General features: G+C 40.8%; 1 protein-coding gene and 1 pseudogene across 1 annotated transcript in view; both read left to right on the forward strand.

The window, feature by feature from the left end:
* MACF1 (microtubule actin crosslinking factor 1) overlaps positions 1-23,518 on the forward strand; it is a 239,421-nt gene that overhangs the window by 179,248 nt on the left and 36,655 nt on the right. Inside the window, exons 58-70 of the mRNA XM_054721590.1 lie at positions 1,947-2,108; positions 2,301-2,471; positions 3,114-3,280; positions 7,094-7,253; positions 7,583-7,909; positions 8,828-8,912; positions 9,711-9,952; positions 10,814-11,020; positions 12,243-12,362; positions 12,809-12,916; positions 16,445-16,663; positions 17,663-17,866; positions 19,487-19,718. Coding sequence (XP_054577565.1) covers positions 1,947-2,108; positions 2,301-2,471; positions 3,114-3,280; positions 7,094-7,253; positions 7,583-7,909; positions 8,828-8,912; positions 9,711-9,952; positions 10,814-11,020; positions 12,243-12,362; positions 12,809-12,916; positions 16,445-16,663; positions 17,663-17,866; positions 19,487-19,718 — 2,404 coding nt within the window. The remainder of the gene's footprint in view (positions 1-1,946; positions 2,109-2,300; positions 2,472-3,113; positions 3,281-7,093; positions 7,254-7,582; positions 7,910-8,827; positions 8,913-9,710; positions 9,953-10,813; positions 11,021-12,242; positions 12,363-12,808; positions 12,917-16,444; positions 16,664-17,662; positions 17,867-19,486; positions 19,719-23,518) is intronic.
* On the forward strand, positions 22,540-22,875 carry LOC103294759 (sterile alpha motif domain-containing protein 13-like; annotated as a pseudogene).

Below are 23,518 nucleotides of genomic sequence, written 5' to 3' on the forward strand. Positions count from 1 at the left end.
TGTTCAATAGCCACATGGAGTTGCTGGCTACCATATTAAGACAGCACAGAAAGAATATAAATGTCACTCATAGTGTGAGACAAGATTTGATTGTTGGTGAAAGGAGGCTCTTCAGTGGACTCGACATCCTTCCTCTGTATCTTTGGCTGTCTGCTTCCTTTGCTTTTCCAACCCCCACCCCGCCACCACCATTTTGTTGCACCCAAGCAATTAAAACATGGAAGTTTTGTTTTGTTTTTTCCCCCTCTGCTCTGACTTTTCTTCAGTGAAAACATCTTTAATACAAAATGGAATCATGGCACTTGCTTTTTCTGGGAACCATGTTGTTGTGGGGAAATAGTCATTTTTAGCTGAACTGCCTTGTAGTGTTGCCTAACAAAATATGGTGTAATCAAATTATAGTATAAAATGAAGCCCACTGGTAATTTCCTTTGTAACCTTCCTCTTTTAGTGTCCCCTGGGGCTTTCCCTCCCTGGTGACTCACTTATCCAGCCATACACCATTCTTTCTATAATCCGTTTCCTAATCTTAGTGTAATCTGTGGTCTCATATAGGCCAAAATTAGTCTTATCCAAGGTTAAGAATTTTTTTTTTCACATTTATTTTTGTTCTCTTCTATTTTCTGTCGTCCTTCAGCCTTAATTGACTCACCTGTCTTACTGAAACTGAAGGAACTTTTTGTGGAAGAAAAAAGGGTAGGAAAATATCCAGATTGGTGAAATATGGCTGATTTTTATCCTCTGATGATTGAAAGAAATCTGATCTTAGGGACAAATATTTATTTCATTATTTTCCTTAAAGTGGCAAAAGTATTATTCTTTCCTCCTTGGTTCCTTTAGAAACTTCTAGGTCATAATGGAGTGGAACTGCAGTAGAAACATGCACATTGCCTGTTACACTTGTTCACATTGTTTTAAAATGCTGTTGTTTTGTGGTAAACATGGATATACAGTGTCATTTAAAAAATATTTTATTTATATCTGCATCTTACTCAGAGTTATGTCTCTGAAGTTGTTAAGGACATTTCTCAGGAGTGGCCCGTTTCCCTTTGTAATTAGAGAAATACTGTTTCAAGATTATTGTCTGTGTGTGGTCTGTGGCCCTGAAACAAAATGGAGTTAAATGGCCACAGGGGGATTAAGCTATGAGGTTGGCATTTTTCATACTGTTAATATGTTTTGGCTAATTGAGTTATTAATCCTAGTCAGAGAAGAGCATTGCATATATCAGTGGTCACTTAAAGCTTTTCCCCAAGGTATTTTTAATCTTAAATAGTAGTCATTTGGTATCATTCTTCCTTTCCGAATTGATATATATATATATATATGTGTGTGTGTACACACACACACACACACACACACACACACACACACACATCACATTTACTTATATTTTCAGGCTGATGCTTCTCTCTTCTCTATTGATTTTTACGTTAAAAATTAAGCAAACAGATTAAAGATGAAAAAGAACCTCATGAGTCATCCATTGGGTTAAAGACCTAAGTAGTGTTATAGCTCTGTAATTACTTGTCCATAGGAGGTCATATTGAAATATGAAATTACACCCGGCAGGTGTGGCTCAGTAGTTGAGCATCGACCCATGAACCAGGAGGTCCAAGTTCAATTCCCAATCAGGGCACATGGCCGGGGTTTCAGACTCAATCCCTGGTAGGGGACATGCAGGAGGCAGCTTATCAGTGATTTCTCTCATCATTATGTTTCTGTCCCTCTCTGCCTCTTCCTTCTGAAAGAGAGAGAGAGAGAGAGAAATAGAAATATGAAACCACGTGTTTCCTTAATAGTTCCTTATACATAATGGCTTGTTTTCACTTTTTATTCCTGCCCTCCTTTGTTAAATCATATATTTCCCAAATATAACTTGTTGCTGTGTTGTAGAGGGTCTGTTTGCCTTGAGATTAAATCTTCTTTGGCTTACAATTATCTAGATGTTTCAGAAAGAACAGGTGGATCCTCTTCAGATGAAATTACAGCAGGTGAATGGTCTTGGCCAGGGATTGATTCAGAGTGCTGGAAAAAACTGTGATGTGCAGGGTTTGGAACATGACATGGAAGAGATCAATGTTCGATGGAACACACTGAATAAAAAGGTAAGTGATGGGGGGAGTGCAGGGAGTAACAAGTATACTGGGAATGGAGGACAAAGAAAAGGGACATCTAAATCTAAGATTTCCCTGAACATAAATAAAAATTTAGCAGTTGCAATCTGTAGTTACGTAAAGGGGTCAGTAGTAATTTAAAAAGCTCCCTTCTTATAATGAGCCTCCATGTCTGTGATACAGGTTGCACAAAGAATTGCACAACTACAGGAGGCTTTGTTGCATTGTGGGAAGTTTCAAGATGCCTTGGAGCCATTGCTCAGCTGGTTGGCAGACACTGAGGAGCTCATAGCCAATCAGAAACCTCCATCTGCTGAGTATAAAGTGGTGAAAGCACAGATCCAAGAACAGAAGGTAAGTGAGAATGTTGAGACAGTGAATTGTAACAGCCGCAGAGAATGGCAGACAACACATTTGCTTATAGTTTAAGGAGCATTAAGATCGGGAGTTTTAGTAAAATCCTCACATACTTTGTGTGATCCTAAAAAGAAAGTAGGAATTTATTTTTATCATCTTACCTTAATGTATTAGCTTACTGTGGCATGTATTGGACTGAATAATTTTACATATCCATGTATCCTATTTCAATATTTCAGTCACACCTTTATTTTAAAAGGTTTTTGGTGTTTTCAGAGTCAGCGATATTCTAAATAGTGTATATATCATGTATAATGTTCTATCTAGACGGGGGGTTTTTTTTGGCTTAATTTTAATTTCAGTGTGTTTTTCTCCTAGTTCAAAGTAAGTTTCCTCTTAGTCACATAATGGCAGTTCACTGCTCTATTTAAAAACTTAAGTGTATGAAAAGTTAATATAGATAGTAGGAACTATGCTGTATATCTTATGTTTTTGCCTCAAGGTGGAAAAAAAAAGCTGTTACTCAAGTAAGCTTAGGATTTGGTGGGGTGGGGATTTTTTGTTTGTTTGTTTATTTGTTTATTCTTAAAGTGACCCCATGTTATCACTTTTCATTCTCTTTAAACATGTGTAAAATAGTTGCTCCAGCGACTCCTAGATGATCGAAAGGCCACAGTAGACATGCTTCAAGCAGAAGGAGGCAGAATCGCCCAGTCAGCTGAGCTGGCTGACAGAGAGAAAATCACTGGACAGTTGGAGAATCTGGAACGTAGATGGACTGGACTACTCAGCAAGGCAGCAGCCAGGTAAAGCCAAAGTGATTCTAAGAATGGGTCAGGGAAGGTTTGTTGTGTCCTGTTATTTACTTGCTACCACTGAGGTGCTCTGAAAGCTCCTGGATGCTTCAGCAGTGCTTTGGAAGGTGTGGAATGGCTATATCTTGAAAAGGGATACATTCTTAGAGGTGATGCTCATAATAAAAACACTCTCTTAACTCCTGCATACATTTCTCAGAACTGGAAGATTCATTGCTCTGTCTTATTCTGCTGCAGATAGTCATGGTTCCAAATGACAAGACGCAGACTCCTACAACCCAGCCAGTTATTTTCTGAGTGTTTGAAACAGATCTTTTCCCTTCATATTTTAAATAATGTTTTTGATACTTGGAATTGAAATTTATACTATTTCTTTTCTGTCAGCTTATTCTAATATTAGATGTATTTGCATAGAGGACCTTGTCTATGGTTCTGTTAAACGTGTGCATTCAAGAAATGCATGAACTTTACTTCAGTGAATGTTCAAAAGACAGGCCTCCAAGGTAGTGCTTTCTCTTTCCACAGCTCTTAGTTACCCCAGTGTCACTTGAGCTTAATAAGTCATACGTATGTCTTTACTTTTAGCATATACAGTTCCCAGTTATAAAAATAAATGCTAGCTAATCAGAAATCATTATGAGAGTAATAGAGTTGATCATTTATTATTGTAGCTGTTCAGTTGTCTAGATAGCCAGTGGCAGTCTTCAGATAACTTCCACTTCAGTCTCTTTACTTCTACCTACTTTTGGCTTACTTCTTTCTTTCTTTCTCTTAAATTTTTATTTATTGATTTGAGAGAAAGAAAGGGGGAGAGTGAGAACGAGAGAGAAACACCAACCTGTTCTTCCACTTATTTATGCATTCATTGTCTCTTGTATGTGCCCTGACCAGGCATTGAACCCACAACCTTGGTGCATGGGAATGATGCTCCAATCAACTGAGTTACCCAGCAAGGGCTGGCTGATTTATTTCTTACCTGAGTTTGCAACTCAGATACTTTTTACTTCCAGATTGCACTGCTGTTCCTCTCTCTCCATACATTTTCACCAATATTGCCATTAATCTTCCAGTTATCTAGGCCTAAAACCCCAACCCAATTGTTACCCTTCCCACCTGCCCCAATTTTGTGTCTCACACCTACCAGGATGCTAAATTCTATTCATTTTACTTCTACAGTGTCTTCCCAGTCACATACCTCGGTTCATGACTAATGCATTTTCACTTGGGCTAGTTCACATGAGTAGCTCATCTGAGGTAGCTTCCAAACTCAGCACTCAGCACTCTACTGTCACCCTCAGGCTTTTGCCTCTTCGCATGCTCAAAGACATTTAATGACTCCCTGTTGCCTATAAATAAAATCTAAACTATTTAACCCAACATTCAAAGCTTTCTACTATTTGGCCTTAACCTATCTTTCTTAGTTTTCACTATTCTTCTTAGTCCTTATATTGTAGGTAAAGAAAATCATATTTTGTTCTCCAGTATCTTCTGTCAGTTTCCTCATTCTTTCTTGGTTGGTGGTTCTGCATCTTCCATGAAATACTTTTGGCCATCTTCCCTTCTATAAAGCTTTTCCTTATTCCTCAAGCATGAATAACCTCACCTTCCTCCTAATTGTCGTAACTCTTTATCAGTGCTTGTACTATTATGGTCATTTTTTATGTAGTGCTTATCACCCAAGTCCATAAGTTCACTAAAGTCATGATTTGTTTCTAATGTATCTTTTTATGACTCATCTTCTACCCTACCCAGTTTTATCCTACTAGCCTAACACAGTTTCTAGGCCATTCTTTTAAAGAAAAATGCCAAGAGCAGCTTCATTTGTTACAGACATTCTAAAGACTTTTGTTTCAATTTTTAATACTGTATTTTTGATGCCTCTAAATTATGTTAGCTATTCTCTTTGCTACTCTTAAGTCCTGTGTACATTGAGTTCTTAAAACTTTCAGATTCAAAATTAGAGATGAGTCAGAAAGACATAGAAATTAGTTGCAATTCTAGTTTAATATTAATCTTTAAAATAATATATTTTGTTGTATTAATTAAAGATATATTTTGAAGGCTGGCATAAATAAGAAAGGAAATTCTATACTTTATAATGACACTTAAAAATGGCATCTAAAAATAAATTTTCCTTTATATTCAAACATAATTGAATATCCAGATAATTAAAATGGCAACTATTTATATTTAAACTATTTCTTATTAAAATAAGTTTGTGCCGAAACTGGTTTGGCTCAGTGGATAGAGCATCGGCCTGCGGACTCGGGTCCCGGGTTCGATTCTGGTCAAGGGCATGTACCTTGGTTGCGGCACATCCCCAGTGGGGGGTGTGCAGGAGGCGGCTGATCGATGTTTCTCTCTCATTGATGTTTCTAACTCTCTATCCCTCTCTCTTCCTCTCTGTAAAAAATCAATAAAATATATTTTTAAAAATAATAATAAATAAATAAATAAAATAAAATAAGTTTGTCCAGGCTCTTGCCAGGTAGCTCAGTTGGTTAGAGCATCATCCTGATACATCAAGGTTGCAGGTTCGATCTCCAATCAGGGCACATACAAGAATCAACCAATGAATACATAAATAGAACAACAAATCAATGTTTACCTTTCTCTCTCTAAAAATCAATTTAAACACACACACACACAATTTGTCCATAGGACCTGGCACAAAGTAGCTGCTCAATAAAGGTTTGCTGAACTAAAGTGCATCCTATGTTCCTGGGCCTTTTCAAATGTGACATAGCATTTAGTCTGTTCTTAATGATTCAAAGTCATCACTATGCCTTTATTATTAATCTATATGCTGATAGAGTTCTGTGGTTGTTTTCCATGCTAGACTGCCTCCAGTATTCAGGCTTCCTCTCCCCTTTGTAATCTGCTGTTTTTCATCTATAGGAAACTTGAAATAAGCTAAGTATGGATGTTTTACAGAGAGGAAGAAAGAGGGATAGAGAGTTAGAAACATCAATCAGCTGCCTCTTGCACACCCCCTACTGGGGATGTGCCCGCAACCAAGGTACATGCCCTTGACCGGAATCGAACCTGGGACCCTTGAGTCCGCAGGCCGACGCTCTATCCACTGAGCCAAACCGGTTTCGGCAAGTATGGATGTTATATAAAATAAAATTTAACATTTCAAATGAGCTATATAAAGTCCATAGTTCTGCCATTTGTGTTGGCAAATTTAGCTAGTCAGGGATTTTTTTGTTTTGTTTTGTTTGTTTGTTTTTTCCTTAAATCTGGATTCCAAGTTATATTCTGGGGCTTGAAATTACTAGAAGCCTTACTGGATTTAGGGAGGTGGGAAGGGAGTTCTAGTTCATAGTCTGCCTTCGCATTTCAAATGCTCTCTTCTCTTCACTCACAAAGTGAAGGTAGTGACAGAGGAAAAAAATGAGGACTGGTGATTTTTTAACTTGTTTAAACTTTATTTTAGTCTCATGTTCAGATGATGCATGAGCTACATTGCATAGGAGAAAGCGTTAGAAGATCTGATTCTCATTCTCATGGTACTATTTCTATTCACTGGGTACCTTGGAGGAATCTTTCTGTAGCGAGCGGTTCTCTCTTTTGGAATAGTGGGATAGTTATTCTGCCTGCATTACTAGGTTATGGCAGAATCAAAATAAAGGTAATGCTTATGAAAACCTGTAAAACAGCAAAGTGCTATATATGTGTATTCTGTTTACTATTGATATTTAAAATGTACCTAGTAAAGATTGATCTTTTATTGACTATAGTACTGTTATCCATCTTAATGTGACTTTTTGCCTTAGCAGCTTGTTCTGTATATTTGTGTAGGCATAAACAGCTGGAAGATATCCTGGTTCTGGCCAAACAGTTTCATGAGACAGCTGAGCCTATTTCTGACTTCTTATCTGTCACAGAGAAAAAGCTTGCTAACTCAGAACCTGTTGGCACTCAGACTGCCAAAATACAGCAGCAGATCATTCGGCACAAGGTAGGAAGTAGTTGTGGTAAATGAAAACAAAGAACTGGAATCAGAAATCCTGGAAATTGGAAAACTGCCTGCAACAAGATGTGTTATTTTGGGGGGGAGGGTTAAAGTTTAAAACATGGTCAAATTATTAATTGGAGTAGTCACATCCTTAATAGATACTGACTAATATGCTACCATCATAAAAAAAACAGCTATTGTGTTATTTTTGCCCTTCAGTAGATAAACTTTTTGTATTGTTAATTTATTTCATCACTTGTTGTTCATTGTTTCATGTTTACTTTTCATTTATTTTGTTTCTGTTATTCATTTTTTTCCATTTGGATTTCCAGGCTCTGGAGGAGGAAATAGAAAGCCATTCAACAGATGTGCACCAGGCAGTCAAAATCGGGCAGTCCCTCTCCTCCCTGACATGTTCTGCAGAACAGGGTGTGCTCTCAGAAAAGCTAGACTCATTGCAGGCCCGGTACAGTGAGATTCAAGACCGGTGCTGTCGGAAAGCAGCCCTGCTTGAACAAGCACTGTTTAACGCTAGGCTGTTCGGGGAGGATGAGGTGGAGGTGCTCAACTGGCTGGCTGAGGTTGAGGACAAGCTCAGTTCAGTGTTCGTAAAGGATTACAGACAGGATGTCCTGCAGAAACAGCATGCTGACCACCTGGTATTCATGTTTTCCATTCTTATTGTTTATGTTACCAGTTATTTTATAATTTTGATTCATGTTTCTCTTCATTTCTTTGCTTTTTTATTCCTACCATTTCAACTTTATATACAAGTGCATACTTGTTGCTTAGAATTAATACTTGTACTTAAACTGAATCAGTAATTCTAGAAGATGATCCAGAGTGTAGTCAAGGGCCATCTCAATTCCAATTCAGGTTTTACATCCTTAGGTAATGTATCTCACCCAGTTTCCATTTGAACAGAAGCTTTCATAAAACCAGATTGCCTAAATAGTTCCCAAGGTTTGGTCATATAGCTATAACTTTAAAAATATTTCTAGAATTTATATGATCAAATTCCTGGGGTTCTGCATCATCTTAGAAGGAATAATTTGCCCTTTTCATTTCACCAAATGAAATTCATTTCATGAGATTTCTTTGGGGATGGTAAAAATAGGCAAAGCAAGGGGGGGTTTGTTGTTTTTGATCATCTAAAATTCTTCTGCTTCATTGATTTCAAATATTGAAAGTTTTTAATCAGGATTTAAATCTGCCTACTTCTTGCTGACATTCTTCTTTTGAAATTTCTGTCTTATTCTTTGTTTTGGACATAGTAGATATTTTTATGAATTCTGCTTTACCTTTCTCAGGTTCAGGTTTGGTAGCAATAGATTGTAAAGTTGATTTAATCCTAAAACTCTTTTTTCATCCAGTACAAAAGAAAGCTTGCCTATAAGTATCTGATTTAATTATCTTGAATAATTAATGGTGTAACCAAAGAGATAATGAAAGAGTCAAATATCTGTTCTAACTAAACTGGTATTCGTCTCCTTACTTTAAATTTCATCTCTTAAAGGTCTCATTTCTTTCCCTTTGTTGTGCCGTAGTTTAGGATTAATGGTATTCTTTCCTTTCAGGCTTTAAATGAAGAAATTGTTAATAGAAAGAAGAATGTAGATCAAGCTATTAAAAATGGCCAGGCTCTTCTAAAACAAACCACAGGTACTTTGAAAAGTGCATCTCTTAGCACCTCTATATGTTTACAATCACATATCCAGGGAAATAGCACCCTGCATTAGCCACTTCTCTTTGGATATAGAAGTTTAGTATTCACTGTTTATATTACCATGTCCCCATCGTGTGTGCTTTCCTGACCCCTGTCAGCCAACAGCCTGGGTTTCTATTTCCTGCTAACCCTTTTGAAAACTAAAAGACTTTGTGTCTCACATCTGCTTATAGATGATAACTCCCCCTGTCCCCTAATATGTTGAATGCCAGCATTCACTGAAAGGTTTGGGGAATGTCTAGAAACACCTGCAGATGAACTCCGATCCTAATAATCTCAGAAGTGGCTTCTTTATTTTTTTAAAAATAATTCTTTATTGTTGAAAGTATTAAATATGTCCCCCTCCCTCCCCTTTTGTCTCCCCCCACCCCCAGCTCTCCCCTGTCCCCAGCCCCCTGTCCCAGGCCTTCACCTATTGTCTGTGCCCATGGGTTATGCATATATGCATACAAAGTTGATTACCTCCCACCCACCCACCCTCCCCCACCTTCCCTCCGAAATTCCGAATTCTGTTCCATGTCTCTGGATAGAAGTGGCTTCTTTATTGATTAAAACGTTTATTTCCCTCCTGTGTTAGTGTGGGATGCTAGGTGAAATCACTATCGTAGGAAGAGAGCATCTATAAAATGTAAGCTCTGATTTGAAGAAAGGAGGATTAAGGAACTCGCTCATCTCTAGAAGGTGACTCCCTCATGTTCTCTTAAACATGAATAATTGTGTGTGCCTTCCCACAGGTGAAGAGGTTTTGCTTATTCAAGAGAAACTAGATGGAATAAAGACTCGCTATGCAGACATCACAGTCACTAGCTCCAAGGCCCTCAGAACTTTAGAGCAAGCCCGGCAGCTGGCCACCAAGTTCCAGTCTACTTATGAGGAACTGACTGGGTGGCTGAGGGAAGTGGAGGAGGAGCTGGCGGCCAGTGGAGGACAGTCTCCCACAGGGGAGCAAATACCCCAGTTTCAGCAAAGACAGAAGGTAAGCTGTCGTTTCACACTAAAAGGAAGAGGATTCCTCTTAGAATCCTTGCATTTAAATTCTTAAGTTTTATCACTAACTCTACCTTAAATCTAAACCAAAAATTTTTGTTTTCCTCCTTTCTTATTTACTCATGGACAGTAAGACTGTACATAAAGGCAGACCACTTGTTATGTCTGAAAAAGAAAAAAAAATGAATCTCGCCCTAGCTGGTTTGGCTCAGTGGATAGAGCATCAGCCTGTGTACTGAATGGTCCCATGTTCGATTCTGGTCAGGGGCACATGCCTGGGTTGAGGGCTCGATCCCCAGGGTGGGGCATACAGGAGGCAGCCAATCAATGATTTTCTCTCTCATCATTGATGTTTCTATCTCTCTCCCTCTCCTGTCCTCTCTAAAATCAATTAAAAATATATATATTTTTTAAAAAGTGGATCTCAAAAACCTAGGAAGTTTACTTTGTGTAAAACATTTAGAATTCACTTTTATGATTCATTTGCTAAAGCGTGCTGCATGGTTATGTTTGATTCTCTTGCAGGATCTAGTGCAGTTCTGGATGCACAGAAATAGGTACTTAAAATGCCTAAGTGTAAAGCACTGAAGTAAGGAGGGAAAAGAAGGAAGCACTAATAGTTTTATGCAAAGAGAGTTTGGCTCAAGAAGTCGTACAGACAGTTCTAAGCAGCAGCTAAGCCTAAAATCAGGCTTGGAACGATTGAAAAATCTGAGACAAAAAAATAAGTAAAGGAAGGAGGTCAAAGCCCTGCTGGGATATGTGGCAGAGACACCACTTTCCACCCAGCACAGCTGCTAATGTGCTTAATTTAGCAAGGTCTGGCCTGAAAACTTTTTTCCCTCCTTAGGAATTAAAGAAAGAGGTCATGGAGCACAGGCTGGTGTTGGACACGGTGAATGAGGTGAGCCGTGCGCTCTTAGAGCTGGTGCCCTGGAGAGCCAGAGAAGGGCTGGATAAACTTGTGTCGGATGCTAATGAGCAGTACAAGCTGGTCAGTGACACTGTTGGACAAAGGGTAGAGGAGATTGATGCTGCTATTCAGAGATCACAACAGGTAATGTTTATAAACACCTCTGCATTACTATATTAGGCAATGGAGATATGTATATGAAATACAAAACTATGACCCACATAAATATAGGCTCAGGAGTAGGAAAAATGAGATGGAGGTAAAGCAAATGCAATAATTTCAGTGATGAGAAGTAATTGGTAAAGGTATGTAAGGATGGATTTGGTTTGACCCAAACTATTTGACTCCTTTGAGCAGAGAACTTTGGGAAGAGTCTTAAGTGCCTTCTCCTTAGCTAATGCCCTGTACGAGGCAGGTGGTGATGGGAGTAGATTGTACCTAGACCACAAGATCCAAATGCATCACAATCTTAGTTTGACATACTCAACTGTTTAGCATTAGATGGAAGAGGGAGGGAACCAAGAACTATAATTACTATCAAATATGCCAACCAGAATAGCAGAGCCATCCAAAATAGTACCCTCCCAAGTAAACACAGGTATCATATTGCACTCCATCTTTTTTCCTCCCCACTTTCTTGAAAAAGTTACTGGCTTTTCTTTGTAGCAGGATATGCATCTAATTAATATGCCATGGTATAAAAATAATATTACATGATTTCTTGGGTTCATAGTGATAAATAATTGCTTTGTGAACCACACAGAAGTTTGCTCTGACTGCAAGTGCATTCCAGTATGTCTTGATAGATATCTCTAATCTTAGATAATTGAGCATAAAATTATCATGCTTGAGAGCTTTCTTTTTTCTTTAAATATTAGTGTAGATTGGCAGAGTTGAAGAGGAAGAGATAAAAGATTCAAGGACCCAGATCAAACAGCAGTCAAGTAGAATATGTTCTTAGTTTTTTTTTGTCACTTCTTAACTTTGTAAAGGTTTGCTTCTCCAGCTGAGGGAGTACTTCCAAGTTAACTTGACTCAGCTGTCTGCTGCCATGTTAGTTTATATTTAAACATGACTAAACCTATTAATTGTATGGATAGGAAGAAGGATTGACAGAAAGAGCACGGCCTCATTACAACAGATTAGAAGTATATTTTGTTTTAAGAGTGTCAATTTCCATTGTTGTTCCTAGCTGTAGGACCATTAACTAGATTCTGTAACTTCTTGCTAAAGAAGTTGAAATAGGATCAACTCATATTTGTTGAAGTATAAGCAATTCTAAATTGTCTGCATTTTGATTTTAATTCTAAGAAGGAAGGCCCTGGCTCTATATAACATGGTCATTTTTCGTCAACATGTCTATTAGTATGAGCAAGCTGCTGATGCAGAACTAGCTTGGGTTGCTGAAACAAAACGGAAACTGATGGCCCTTGGTCCAATTCGTCTGGAACAGGACCAGACCACAGCCCAGCTGCAGGTACAGAAGGTAAGTGTAACACTGACATATCCATTGTGTCCTGAGCTAGTATAATCAGCTTAGCTTAGAGTGACTAGGAGAGAGTGTCTGACTACTGTTCCAAGTCAAGTGGAATGATGCAATGTCGTGATGGTGGATAGAGATTAATTTTATAAATATTTGGTTAGGATGAGGAAGAGTTTTTTTGCTTTGTGAAAAGGTAGAAATAGGCTCATTAATCTAGGAAAGGTTAATAATTTTATGAATGATTTTCATGAGGGAAGATATTTTTGTAAGCTATTAAAAGATAAGCATTGAATATGTGTGGATAGGCAGAGTGTCAAACTAGACAAGAACAATTTTTGATGTGGCTTTTTTAAACGAAGAATTTTTCATAGGTATGTCTAACTTTTCACTGACACAGGCTTGGGATCCTTTTACTTCTTGATTTAAATTGTAATTTACTTTTCTCAAAGGCTTTCTCCATTGACATCATTCGACACAAAGATTCAATGGATGAACTCTTCAGTCATCGTGGTGAAATCTTTGGCACATGTGGAGAGGAGCAAAAAGCTGTATTACAGGTGAATTGCATTTGTTTTTTCACCATATTCTTGTCTTGATTACCGTGAATTAAAAGTACAGTTGTGAAATTATATTTTAAGAAGGTTAAATTATAGTTTTTTTCCTTCATTACTAATAATGAGTGACTTTGAGTTACCTTTCAAAAATCTATGATAGATTTTTTGAAATCATATGCAGATATTAATTTTTTTCTTCAGGTCCTAAAGATTACACCCATTTCTAAAAGCTTGGCCACGAGTTAGTTTGTACACCAGTTTTATTTTATTTTTATACTAGAGGCCTGGTGTACGAAATTCGTGCACCGGAGGAGGTGTGCCTCAGCCCAGCCTGCACCCTCTCCAATCTGTGACCCCTCAGGGGATGTCCGACAGCTGGTTTAGGCTAACTGCCTCTGCCTGCTGGCCTGATCGCCCCTACCTTGCCCCCCTGCCGGCCTGATCGCCCCTAACCGCCTCTGCCTCGGCCCTTAGCCTAAGCTGCAGTCTGGCCTCCTTCTGCGGGAGGCAACCTGGTGGATCAGGAAGGCACCGCCCCCATTACCCTGCTGCTGCTGCCACTGCCGGCCTGATCCTGGGCCCTTTGCAGCCGCGCCTCGGCCCTTTGCCATGGCTGCCTGAGCCTGGGCCCTTTGCAGCTGCGGCTGCCTGAGTCTCGACCCTCGCAACCACTGCAGCTTTGTCCAGAAGGACATCCGGAAGGTCGTCCAGAAGATCTCCAACCTAATTAGCATATTATCTTTTCACTAGTGGCCCAGTGCACGAAATTCATGCACCGGGGGGCAGGGCGGGCAGAGGGTGTCCCTCAGCCCAGCCTGCACCCTCTCCAATGTGGGATCCCTCAGGGGATAAGCGGCAGTCGGACATCCCTCTCACAATCCAGAACTGCTGGCTCCTAACTGCTCGCCTGCCTGCCTGATTGCCCCTAACTTCTGCCTGCCAGCCTGATTGTCCCTAACTGCTCCCCTGCTGGCTTGATTGCCCCTAACCACCTCTGCCTCGGCCCTGCATCCAGGACCCAGGATTCCCTCCTCCAGCTGACCACAGGCACCCGGAATCCGGGCTTCCCTCCCTCTGGTCAGCCATAGGTGCCCAGGCCGGCTGCAGCTGCAGGGGATGGTGGGCAGGTGGCTTCGCCTGAGCTGCAGCCGCAAGTTCTGGTGCCCGGGACCGCGGGGTGGGCAGCTTCTCCATCTCTCGGGCAACAGCCAGCTGCAGGTACTGGTGCCTGGGACTGCGGGGTGGGAGGCTTCTCCGTCTACCAGGCTGTAGTCAGCCGCAGGTGCTGGTTCCTGGACTGCAGGCGGGCAGCTTCTCCATCTTCCCTGGGATGCAGTGTGAGCGACTTCTCCAGCTGGTTGTGGCCTGGGATCATTGGGCAGGTGGCTTCTTAGTCTCCCGGGCCACACCTAGCCTCAGGCGCTGGGGTCCAGTTTCTCCATCTCCCCCAGGATGTGGGGCAGGCGGATGTGAGGCTTCTGCTGCTGGCTGCAGACTGGGATTAGGGGGCAGGCGGCTTCTTCGTCTCCTGGGCTGCAGCCAGCCTCAGGCGCTGGCGCCCAACTTCTCCGACCCCCACAGGCCCGGAGTGGTGGGGGGGCATGGCTGCCGCCGCCATGTTTTCAGGTTAATTTGCATACTCACTCTGATTGGCTGATAGCATGGCAGAGTGACAGTAATTTGCATGTTTCTCTTTTATTAGTGTAGACTAGCGTTCCCGTTGCAGGAAAAATCCTGCAATAGGGTTTCCTGCTGCACTCTACCCCACCCTGCCTACTCTCCTCCCTTGTCCCCTGCCCTGCGTTCTCCGCCAGCCCCCCTGCTTTTCTAGCTTCTCCGTCAGCCCGCTCTCCTTCCTTCTCCCCTGGCCCCGCCTCCGCTCCTCCCTTCTCCCCCAGCCCGCCTTCTCTGCCAGCCCACCTGCTTTTCCCTTCTCCCCCGGCCCCGCCTCCGCTCCTCCCTTCCCCCCCCTGCCCGCCTTCTCTGCCAGCCCACCTGCTTTTCCCTTCTCCCCCGGCCCTGCCTCCGCTCCTCCCTTCTCCCCCGGCCCCACCTCCGCTCCTCCCTTCTCCCCCGGCCCCGCCCCTTCTCCCCCGGCCCCACCTGCTCAACTTCCTTCTCCCCCGGCCCCGCCTCCGCTCCTCCCTTCTCCTCTCCCCGGCTTGCTTGCTTCTCTACAGCTTTGCTCCCTTCTGCAGCTCTTGGCTTTTCTACACTGTCTTGATATGCAAATTAGCCGCCATCTTTGTTTGGGGTTATTTGCATATTTGTCCTGATTGGTTGGTGGGCGTGGCTTGGCTGGTGGGCATGGCTTGGCCGTAGCAAAGGTGCGGTCAATTTGCATATTTGTCTATTATTAGATAGGATTAGTATAGATAGGGTACAGGTAACCATTTTCTTAGAAATATTTGTAAGTTGACTGCACTACTTATCCCAAACATACAGCACATAAATGCCAGGTTTGTGGAGACTTTATTTTTTCAATTACCATTTACATACAGTATTATTTTATATTAGTTTAAGGTGTACAGCATAATTGATAGACAATCATACTTTAAAAGTGTTCCCTCGATATTTTCAGTACCCACCTGGCACCATACATACTATTATAATAGTATTAACTATATTTCCTATGCTGTACTTAATACCCGTGTTTTATAGTTACCAATCTGTACTTCTCAATCCCTTTGCTCTTTCACCTACTCCCTCACCTCCCCTCCCCACTGGCAAACATGAGTCTCTTCTAAGTCTGTGAGTCAAGTCTGTTTCTATTTTGTTTATTTGTTTTGTTCTTAATTCCACATATAAGTGAAATCATATGATATTTGTCTTTCTCTGATTTCACTTAGCGTAATACCCCCCAGGTTCATCCATGTTGTCACAATGGTAAAATGTCATTCTTTTTTATGACCAAGTAATAGTCCATTATATATAGGGACCATAGCTTTTTTATCCACTCATCTGCTGATGAGCACTCGTTTACTTCTATATCTTGGCTATTACAAATGATGCTGCAGTGAACATAGGGATGGATATATTCTTTAGAATTAGTATTTTAGTTTTATTCTGATAAATTCCCAGAAGTGAAATCACTGGGTTATAAGGCAGTTCCATTTTTTAATTTTTTTGAGGAACCTCTATACTGTTTGTGGAGACTTTTTTATCAGAGGAAAAAAGGCAAGTTAAACTTCATGGGCAAAGACTCCATCATAGCCCCTGAGATGTTCAGTCTTAAACTGATGTATTATAATAATGTATATCTAAAGTTGTAAAAGGTTATTCACTAGAAGGTTAATTTTGCTGTGTTGTGTTATGCTATTTTACTGTATTTGAAATAACTTTCCTATTTTAAAAATTATACAAATAACACATACATATTTGATAGGAAAGTTAGAAAATTAAGGTAAGTATAAAGAAAATAAAAATCAGTTGCAATCTTACTAGGTTATTAGTTCATATATTTTAACATTTTATTACTTATTTATTTAGACTTTTTAATGTATATATACCTACTTTTTTTGTTGTTCATAGGAAAAGACGGAGTCTCTAATACAGCAATATGAAGCCATAAGTCTGCTCAACTCAGAGCGTTATGCCCGCCTTGAGCGGGCACAGGTCTTGGTGAACCAGTTTTGGGAAACTTATGAGGAGCTCAGCCCTTGGATTGAGGAAACTCGGGTATTGATAGCACAATTACCTCCTCCGGCTATTGATCATGAGCAGCTCAGGCAACAGCAGGAGGAAATGAGGGTAAGGAGTATGCCTCATTTAATTGCAGAACTGAAAATGGGCTCCATGATCTATTCAAGTTTATATTAAGAAAGTCTTAATCAGTTAGAATTTCTCTGCATAATAAAAATACATATCTGAATTATTTCTTTTCTCCTTTAATATGAATCAGGTAAAGAATACGTTTATAGAGATATCAGGAACCTGGTACTGCAGAAGTAAACATCAAGGGAATTTAACATCTTTCCAATGACAATGGGATGTTGTTAGACTTAGGGTGTGGTTGATGCTCTTTCCATTGGTTAGGCCCCAGCTGGAGTGAGTGAGAGCCAGGAAGGACTGTCATAAAGCATTTGCTGCAAGTAGATAAGATGAAAGGGAGATTTGTGGACACATCAAGGAATGCTATGACCACATTAAAAAGATACTTTTTTAATGTTTATTTTATTTGGTTTATGGCTTGTGCTTATTCCTATCTCTGTATTCCTGTAAGTGGGAGGATGTAAACCAGAAGTAGCCAGCAATAAAGTCAAGAAGAGGTTGGATTATCAGAAATGTTGCTCTTTGTAGCTTGTCCTGCTTAGTATCTCTGTCTTGGGAGGAAGATGGATATTAAACCATGGAAATTACAATTACTACATTCAAGTATTTATGAGTGTAGAAGATGGTGGGATAAATTTGTATTGGAGGGTGAGAGTTAGAGAGAGGATGTGGCCTGGGTGATGGGACATCTGAACTGGGTTTTAACAATTGAGAGAATCGAGTAGTGTCAGAGCCCAAGACTTGGGTGCTTTTCCCCCTCCATAAATGATGAAATGCTGGGACTTAGTTACTTGGTTTGTTTTTTCAAAGTTGGTATGAGCTCTGATCAAAGCACATGAGGGTAGGGCGGGAGGGTGGGGGGTGGGGGATGAGGGGATACTGACACATATGTAATACCTTAATCAATAAAGAAAAAAAGCACTTAAGCAAATAAACTGGTATAAAAATGCTTATTTTAATCCATATTTCTTTAAATAGCAACTAAGGGAATCCATTGCTGAACACAAACCACATATTGATAAACTGCTAAAGATAGGTCCTCAACTAAAGGAGTTAAACCCTGAAGAGGGTGAAATGGTGGGAGAAAAATACCAGAAAGCAGAAAACACATATGCCCAAATTAAAGAGGAGGTGCGCCAGCGGGCTCTGGCTCTGGACGAGGCTGTTTCCCAGTCCGCTCAGGTACGTGTGTGTCTTAAACTCATATAACCTTCAACGTCCTTTAGTCTGAGCAAGATGTTTCTATATCAGATACACCTCCATGCTCAGGAGTGTCTAGACCAGCATGCTGATGGTACATTACCGGAGACTAGGAACCTTTGTTGGTCTGCATTTTTATTGCAAGGATCATGGGTATGATGCGATGCAAGGAGGATAAAATGCGTCTTAGTTGACACATTGTCTGTTGATAGTTACCTTGAAAATTCTATATTGTGATGATCCTTTAGCAGGGATAGTTCTGGGTAAATTCATCCTGAAAAAAACAAATGCCTGAAGAAAAGTTATATTCCTATTGGACCTGTTACTTTTGAGACTTAGAAGACAGCACATTAGATCTCTTACCCGGGAAGCCACCAGCTATCTCCTAACTCAAAGAAAGATGCTTGGGTAGAGAGAAGAGCCAAAGAGAAAGAAACCACAGTGGAGCAGTGGAGTTGACGCATGTAACTGCATACTTTTAACTAATATATTACTGTTAGTGGTACTTTTGTGATGTCTGGGTATTTTATTCCTGTTTAGTCAATATTCTTGGTTAATATTTGTACTTACTCAAGTTTTTCCCCCCCTCCACCTTCCGTCCCATCTCCCACTCACATTGTGGAATGTGTTACTTTGTGTTGTTGCTGCCTGTTCCTGTCTTCCCCACATCGTCACATTTCATTGTTGTGTTGACCGCGCCCACCATTACAGATTACAGAGGTAAGGTACTCACCCCCACTGGGATTAGGGTATTTTTATGAAGCTGAGAATTGAGGGTTACCTATCAGGAAATTTCCCTTTACTTCAGTGGGATGCATTTTATTAGTGCCGTTTATTATGTCAGTTTCATTTGGGATGGAACCTAGAAGTGAGGGAGTGATGAGAAGTGATTTTGTTAAGGAAATCCACCATGTATTTTTATAGGACACTTACAGTTGATAGGATTTATTCTGGTTAATGAATTCAGAGTTGGTTTTAGATAGCTTTTTTTTAGGGGGGGGGGGAGCTCTTTCTCCTCTCTCTGCTTCAAATTGTAAGTGAAATTTTACAATTATAGTCATGTTATTCAAAGTACCAGAAAAGTGGAAAGGTAGTTACTCTTTTAGAAAAAGGTTAGATTTGGCCTTCCTTAATTACCTTTCATTGTGCCAACATTTTCCTTTCTCACTGTCATATATGGTGGTTATTAAATTGCATGCTATGATAATTTTAACTCCAAGTCATTGAACATATTGAGTTCCCCATTCATTTACATAGTTGGTGGAGGGCACCTAACTTGTTGGTCTAACCTATTGCATGCAACTATCATCTGAGATTTGACACACTGAGTCTTACCAGTTTCATAGTGTTGTCTGTTTCTCGTCACATTTCTGGTATATTACTTAATTTTTTTATTCTTAAAATAAACATTTGTTTTCTTGTTCTGATGGGCCAGCTCTGGTGTATGCCCAAACCAATTAGCCAACCCCAACAGCCATCAGGCTAGGCTATGTGCAGTTTCTCCTAAACAGTAGTAGATTTATACCTTGACCTTATTCCTTAACATTTCCCCCATAAGTATGATTAAGTATTGCTGTGGCTAATGGTCTGACATTTATTCAGTTCCATGATAAAATCGAGCCCATGTTGGAGACTCTGGAGAATCTTTCCTCGCGCTTGCGTATGCCACCACTGATCCCTGCTGAAGTCGACAAGATCAGAGAGTGCATCAGTGACAATAAGAGTGCCACCATGGAGCTAGAAAAACTTCAGCCTTCCTTTGAGGCTCTGAAGCGCCGTGGAGAAGAGCTCATTGGACGATCTCAGGGAGCTGACAAGGATCTGGCTGCAAAAGGTGCTTGATGAATTGAATTATTTTTAAAGAAAATTAATACAATAAATTCTAGGCTGCGGTTACCTTCAGTGTCCCACCAGATGTACTTCATTGAATGTGAAGGCAGTCCCCAAGTAATAAGTATTCCAGAAAGTCATTTGGAAGTCATTTAGAATTCAGAACACATTTGCCCATTGAAACAAGGTTACAATTGGTAGTTAGATTCCCAGGCCAGAAAACAAATGTTCCTTTAACCCCTAATATGAATGAACTGCAGTATCAATCGTGTGTAGAACATACTACCTTTTATAACATTTTCTATAGGAAACATAGCAAGTGCAACACAGAACACTGGAAATAAAGTTCTCATCTCAGTCCTTTTACAAGTTAGGGGTTTTGTATCTGAGCAGTACATTTATGTATGTATGTATGTATTTTAATTATTTTATTTTTTTAACCTTTATTGCCAAGATTATTACAGATGTACCTCTTTTTTCCCTCATTACTCCTCCCCACCCAGTTCCCACCCTGCCACAGGCCTTTGCCACTCCATTGTCTGTGTCCATAGGTAATGCATGTGTCTATACAAGATGTTTGCTTAACCTCTTCCCATCTCCCAAACCCCCTTCCCTCTGAGAATTGTCAGTCCACTCCATTTCAATGCCTCTGATTCTATTTTATTCACCAGTTTATTCTGTTCATTGGATTTCTTATTTGTTTATTTTGATTTTTAGATTCAATTGTTGATAGGTATGTATTTGTTGCTATTTTGTAGTTCATATTTTTTATCTTTTTCTTTTTCTCCTTCTTTCTCTTCTTAAAGAATGCCCTTCAACATTTCATATAGTACTGGTTTGATGTTGATGAATTCCTTTAGCTTTTTCTTGTCTGTGAAGATCTTTATCTGACCTTCAATTCTAAATGATAGCTTTGCTAGGTAGAGTAATCTTAGTTGTTGGTCCTTGCTATTCATCACTTTGAATATTTCTTGCCACTCCCTTCTGGCCTGCTTAGTTTCTGTTGAGAAATCAGCTGACAATCATATGGGCATTCCCTTGTAAATAACTAGCTGCTTTTCTCTTGCTGCTTTTAAGATTCTCTCTTTGTTTTTATGCCTTGGCATTTTAATTATGATGTGTCTTGGTGTGGTCCTCTTTGCGTTCCTCTTGTTTGGGGTTCTCTGTGCTTCCTGGACTTGTTAGTCTATTTCTTTTACCAGGTAGGGGAAATTTGCTATCATTATTTCTTCAAATAGGTTTTCAATATCTTGCTCTTTTTTTGTTCATACCATATGGTAATATTCATACCGTAATGTGAATGTTGGTACACTTGAAGTTGTCCCAGAAGCTCCTTATACTATTTTCATTAATTTGGATTCTTATTTCTTTTTGCTCTTCTGGTTGGGTGTTTTTTGCTTCTTCATATTTCATATCATTGATTTGATTCTCAGAATCATCTACTCTACTGTTGAATCCCTATATATTATTTTTTTATTTCAGTCAATGTATGCTCAATTTCTGACTGGTCCTTTTCCATATTTTTGGCATTTTCACTAAGATCCTTGAAAGTCTCCCTTAAGTCCCTTGGAGATTTCTAGAAGATTCTTAAGTAACTTTATAACAGTGGTTTTCAATTCTGTATCCAGTAGTTTGCTTTTTCCATTTCTTTCATTTGTGACATGTCTTTGTCTCTGCATTTTGGCTGCTTCCCTGTGTTTGTTTCTATGTATTGGGTAGCTGCTAAGTCTCCTTGAGTTGGTAGAGTGGCCTTGTGTAGTAGGTGTCCTATAGGGCCCAGTGGCTCAGCCTCCCCAGTCATCTGAGCTGGGAACTCTATTGCACCCCTTTGTGCGCTGTGTACACAGTCTTGTTGTAGTTGAGACTTGATTGCTGTTGGTGTCACTGGGAGGAATTGACCTCCAGGCCAATTGGCTGTGAGGACCAGCTGCAACTACAGTGTGAGAGCTGCTGTGCAGGAGACACCCCTTCAGTGGGGCTTTGGTGCTCACTGAGTGTGTTGCTTATGGATGTGTAGAGTTGTGATCTGGTATGGTCTGACATTGACCACTGGGTATACTGCCTCTTGGATATCCAGGGAGGTGCAGTGTCAGCCACAGGCCGTAGCCACCCAGCAGGAGCTACAGAGAGATCTACAAATTCCTCTTCTTTGTATCAGGTTTGGAAGTGCCCAGATGAGGCCCAGCTATGAAGCAAGGCAGGCTGGGTCTTGGGCCTTTTATTGATAGGTTTGGGGCTCCCTGACTCAGCAAGGACAGGCCATTCATATGCAAAAGCTCTGCTGCACACAGCTTGGGTGGGGTTGTAAATTGGATGGGGCAGAGTCTCAGGGAATCACCAAGGTGGAGCAAACAGAAATGGCTGCCAGTCAGCCCTCCAACTGCAGAGGTCCCAGAACAGGAACAATGACCCCCGCCAGCACCTCCATTTGGTAGAAAGCTGCCCCCGAGTTCCTGCCCCAATGCCAGATAATCCAGTTCCTCCTCATAAGTGTGTTCCCCAGAGCCTCACCCCGGTGCGGGAGCTTGTAAGTTCAGTTCGTGGTGCCGGCCTTTTAGGAGGAGCAGCTGGGTCTCCAGCAGCCTCTGTCACTGAGCCCCAATCCGCACTGGTTTTTACAGCCCATAGGTCTTACTGCCCATAGGGACTACTTTTCCCAGCTCTGGGACCCCTTGCTCCTCATGGGTGCCCTCCGCAGAGATGATCTCCCTCCTGATTAAAAAAGGACGTGGGTGGTGTACCCGGCCGGCTGCATTGGGGCTGGGCGCTTGGCAGCCACCGAGCTCTGAGCCTGGGAAAGCCTCCCGGCGCTGGCCACGCGGGGAGTTGCTGAAGTAAAAGAACCCTGCAGCCTTCCCATGCTCTCCATGGAAAACAAGGAAAATGGCTCTGTTGGTGTAAAAAATTCCCTGGAGAATGGGAGACCACCCAGTCCTGCAGACTGGGCCATGGTGGATGTCGTCAATTACTTCTGGACAGCGGGATTTGAGGAGCAAGCTAGTGCTTTTCAGGAACAGGAAATTGATGGAAAATCCCTGCTATTGATGACAAGAAATGATGTGCTGACAGGACTTTAGTTAAAGTTGGGGCCTGCTCTGAAAATCTATGAGTATCATGTAAAACCTCTGCAGTCAAAGCATTTAAAGAACAACTCTTCATAGTACAGTCAAATTGGGGTCTCACACCTCAAAAATACATAATGACATAATTTCGTTTCATGTGATGAAACTTTGTAAACAATACATACATGCGTATATGTAAAGAATTTCAACCAACTGAAATGTCATCCTATTGGATAGACTAGGTAGGCAATCCATCAGCTGACCTGAATTCAGCTAGGAGGAGCAAGGAGAACAGGTGGATGGGATGGTTTTCCTTGAGGAGTTTGTCAGAGTACAAAGAAATCAGTGTTTGACATGAGTAGATGCTCTTGCCCAGAAAAGATTTGAAGTCATAAGGACATTCTTCGTTTCTTCATAGATGGCTTTCCTAAAATTCTTTTAAAAATTTAATGGGATGAGCATGTTTTGGTTACAGACTTGGGGAGGGGGAGAGAGAGAAAGGGATCGCTGTCTCCCTTGAGCTCCCCTGCTCCTTAGAGCTTGTGTTACTGGGATGGAATTTCTGACACCCTTTTTTACAGAGGTTCTTCCACTTGACCTTACTAAGTTTTCACTGGGATATGCTGCAACTTTTGAAATGAACATGCATCTTGGCCCCTTTAGAATCAGAACCATAGCTCTGAAAAGAAAAACTCTGTTGTGTATTGGGGATATCCATCCATATTCAGCTGGCTTTCACAGG

This window comes from Eptesicus fuscus, chromosome 9 (assembly GCF_027574615.1).
Source record: "Eptesicus fuscus isolate TK198812 chromosome 9, DD_ASM_mEF_20220401, whole genome shotgun sequence".
NCBI classification, from domain to species: Eukaryota; Metazoa; Chordata; class Mammalia; order Chiroptera; family Vespertilionidae; genus Eptesicus; species Eptesicus fuscus.